The sequence below is a fragment of the Anoplopoma fimbria genome, chromosome 14 (assembly GCF_027596085.1).
Source record: "Anoplopoma fimbria isolate UVic2021 breed Golden Eagle Sablefish chromosome 14, Afim_UVic_2022, whole genome shotgun sequence".
Lineage (NCBI taxonomy): Eukaryota > Metazoa > Chordata > Actinopteri > Perciformes > Anoplopomatidae > Anoplopoma > Anoplopoma fimbria.
This window is the reverse complement of record NC_072462.1, coordinates 21,602,979-21,607,136: the sequence shown is the minus strand read 5'-3', so window position 1 is coordinate 21,607,136 and position 4,158 is coordinate 21,602,979. Positions and strand designations below refer to the sequence as shown.

The 4,158-nt window shown below is 39.8% G+C and overlaps 1 protein-coding gene across 1 annotated transcript; it reads right to left on the bottom strand.

The window, feature by feature from the left end:
- Nucleotides 1–1,590: 1,590 nt before the first annotated feature.
- tmem203 (transmembrane protein 203) lies at nucleotides 1,591–4,056 on the bottom strand. The gene is made up of 2 exons (XM_054612134.1): nucleotides 3,965–4,056; nucleotides 1,591–3,535 (listed from the first exon to the last, which is right to left on the bottom strand). The coding sequence occupies exon 2, from the start codon at nucleotides 3,275–3,277 to the stop codon at nucleotides 2,861–2,863; it is 417 nt and encodes a 138-aa protein (XP_054468109.1). The 5' UTR covers nucleotides 3,278–3,535; nucleotides 3,965–4,056; the 3' UTR covers nucleotides 1,591–2,860.
- Between the last annotated feature and the right edge of the window lie 102 nt (nucleotides 4,057–4,158).

Sequence of the window (4,158 nt, the reverse complement as noted above, 5' to 3'; positions counted from 1 at the left end):
CTCCACACAGCCCCTGAACGCGGCCCCGCCCATCCGCAGCAGCACATCCGCTTCCTGATTGGTCGTTACTATTTACGGACACGCCCCTCGACACAAACCACTCCCCTTTCTATTGTTAACTGGGCAGGGAAGGCCTGTCAATCACAAGTGTTGCGTTCAGGTTCAACCCGCCCCTCCCATTTTTGTACTTTATTTAAGATAAGATAATCCTTTATTAGTCCCGCAGGCTTACAGCAGCATAGAGTTAAAGTGCACACAAGAGACATAGTAAAGAAAGACAAGATAAAAATAAAAATGAAAAATAAAAAATAAAAATAAAAAACAAGTATTATAAATAAGCAATAAAAACAGTAGAAAAACACAATAACTGAAATATAATATTTACAGACAGAAAAAAAAACTATATTAACTATTATTGCACAGTGTTTTTATTGTCATGTAATACCATCAGTGTATGTGTCTTTCATTGGGTGATGGAATATACTGTAGATTTGATTTGTTGTCAATATGGTTTGTGCTGCTGCAGTTAAGATTTAATTATAATTAGTAATAATTATTTAATTAAAATCCTAACTGGGGATAATTGGTTCATCTAGCACATTAGACATGTTCAACATATTTTATGATAACTAAAATTAGTCTCCATTGTCGCCTACTGAAGATTGACTTCTTTTTTTACTTTACTACCTATGATTTCCAAATAATGTTTTCAATTCATTGTTTATAGTGATCTTTGTTTATGTTTTTTTCTTTTAAAAAACAACCTACTGTACTATTGTTACTACCACTGCAGTATAGGGACACTTAAGCTTTAAATTGCTTTTGTTATGGATAATAGGGGATATCCAGTGACTACTGTTCATTCAGCATTTGCAGGTGATGCCACCTGTCGATAATCCGGCTGCAGTGAACACCTGAGCTGAGAAGCAGCATGCTGCACACTGAATCAGCACTAAGAGGGCTATTCTTGGATACTACAAGCGATTACTGTTCCTCATCAAACATTTATCACAGAGCCATAATTAAAAACAGCAGCTTTAAAGAGCACTCGGGAGGAAAGTAATCAAATGCATGAACGAAATAGGTCAGTATGTATGTCAAAGTTGGTTTGAAAGCAGCTAGAAGTCACCTTTTTGGGGATGTTCCTGAAAATCAAAAGAAGATGAATTCATTATATCAAACACATCTGATATTCTTTGGGGCATATATAAAATAAATTGTCTTAATCTGTAATATTACATGGTAGAGACATTAAATGACATTGATTTAAAACATAATCCATCACATAACATCTCAACATATGCAATAATAATGCTGCTTATGTTTGACATAACCCGAATACAGTAAAAGTATAGGATATGCAGTGTGATGCAGTGTGTCAGACACAAGCAGGAAACATGTTTCCAACGATGCACGTTTTGGAGAAAAGATTTGTTGATAAGATAAAACGTGCAAAAAGATGAAATCCGCATGGTCCTCTACTTTGTGGTAAACATGCTCATTTAAAAGGCTAGTAGCGCCCCCTTGTGGTCAGAGAGACCAAGGCCCGGTAGCAGACTAAAATATTAATTAGACGACATTGGATAAATGTTGGTTTATTTACACGTATATACAGATGACAATGGGGGTGCAGTTACAAGAACATAAAAACATAAATAAGATTCCGTAAATTTCTTTCCAAAATCAAGATATACATACTACACATAATTTCACATTGTGAATTATTTTTAAAATGAGTCCTTAAATACATGCAGTACATACACAAGGTAAGATCAAACTCAGATCAAAATACATTACATATTGTACAAATAAACAGCAATATACAGGGAAGACGTGTGTACACAACTGACTGCTTGGCAGAAATCACATTCAGTTCTTTTACATTGGAGTGAGACTGTGAGCTGACAACAAGTTTCAGAACCAGCTTCTTGCTGTTCAGACCATTCTCACTGATGATATTGACAAGCTAGGCAACATGAGGGAATGGGAGGGGGGATTGTGTGAGCAACACTCCTTGTAACAGGCAACAAAGTGAGACACGTGATAATAAACCTAACCTAATTGTGCTGGCAAGCAATGTCTTCCTCTGGGGGGAAAAAAGCATCAAAGCTGCAGCAACTCTTGAGCTCTGTTACCCACGACAGTTGCCCAAAAAAAGGTGGCTGGGGCATTGCAGCCTTCAGGTTTCACCTGTGTATTATATGTACATGTGTATTGTGCACATGTGCATTAAAACATAACTCTGGTATACATTTTCCTCATGGCTCATTGTCTAATATTGATTGCACAATGTAAAGGCACACCATGTCCCAAATACACATTTACTGCTGACTCTTTGTATTCCTAAAAGTATCAAAAAAACGAACAGCAGTAATCCACCCTGATGTAAAGGGGCTCAGAATAATATTCGTTAGATAACAATAATTTTCTAGTTACAGTTAACTTCCATTCAGTCTTCAAAATCAACTAAAAGTTTACTATAGCAATGTTATGCATGTTTATACTAAATGTCAAAAAGTTTGTGGTCCCCCTATTATTCTCATTAAAAAAATCATGTTGCTGCTATACAATAGCCTTTATTCTTCTGGGAAGAGAAATACTGCATTATAACTTAGGCAAGCAGTGACACTTTGTGTTCATTTCATAGCTATTAGAAACACATATGTATACAAACTTTATTCAGAGCTGGGGACGTGAATGACAAACTGTTGCTTGTTTTAGTAGAAAAAAAAAAAAAAAAAGTAGAAATGAGCCAAAAAAAAATGACACCCTTGTTATGCTTTAAATCTCTAGTGGCAGATGAAGATTGCTCTTTGTTCCTGCAATGTCGGTGATGTGAACAACCACTAACTGCCTCTTTTCAGTTGACGCGGCATGCTCGTATCATCAGTAGCTGCAGCAGGATGAACAGCGGCGAGACGATGAGGCCAAACCACAGGTCTCTGGCTTGTTCCTGCTCCGCCAGCTTCTGGCACAGCAGCACCTCGCACACCAGCTTCAGGCTGAGCACCGTCAGCACCCAGAGGAGCCGCAGCACTGCGAGACGCTTCTCATTCTCCTGGTAAAGACGGATGGACACGATGGCCGTGAAGTAGGTGCTTAGGCCATCGGCAGCAAACAACGGGACAAACACCAGCCACCAGCTCAGCGTGGGGGTGAACATGTCAGCTCGCAGAGCAACCAGCATGCTGAAGACCAGCAAAGCTAGCAGGTGGAGGAAGAGTTCAAAGGTGGCAAAGCCCAGCCACTGGACCAGTTCCCTCAGGGAGAACAGCATAGCTGAGGACAGAAGGGTCTTCAACCAGGGACAGACTGACTGAGGACGGCAGAGTAGCGCACAAGGCAGCCCTAGTTAGGGGCCAAAGTGCTCCAGATTTATGGTGGCAAAGGGTGGAGGTGAGAAGTCACTGATTATGTCTGGTCAGGAAATGGTGAGGAACTGCAAAGATGACCCACTTCACTCTTGGCTACATCTTCAAATCCAACCTGAGGGCTGATGATTGCAGAAAGTGCTCCCAGTCTCTGGAAACCCTTCCTTATGAATGACAAAAAGAACAAAACATGAGTAAAGAGGATACACTGTGGTACATCTGACAGAACAACTAGGCATACACCCACACATAGACAGGGCCCAAATCACATCTCACTGTATTAGTAACAGCTAACGTCAGTGAAGATAGGCAGTGACTAAAAGCTATCTTTCTCCATCATGTCACCATGTCAGCTCCATATTTAGTCTGAAAAACCTCAGCTAGATACCGGCTTATCATGGTAGACTAAGTTTGAAATGATAGTCACGTTACAGATGAAGTCGAGCTACAATTTCTTCGATGATACAGACTGTAGCACTACAGTGTAAGCTAACCACAGACAGTCACATATGATTCAGGCCATACAATTGCCAACAAAACGCACACATAGGCTGAAACAAAACGAGTGTGACTGTGACAACACATTACTTTACCTTAATAACAGTCAGGCGTTTTCTCCCCCATCCAAATTGAAGAGAAACTGTCAGCACATAAAGCTATCAAACCGTTAGCATCATAGCTTTCCTTGTTCTCGCTTTCTGGCAAATATCGCGAGAAGTGTAAATTGAACTGTACGGTGGCCGAAAGGTTTCTCGTTTTTTGGTTTATTTATATTTGTTCCCCAATA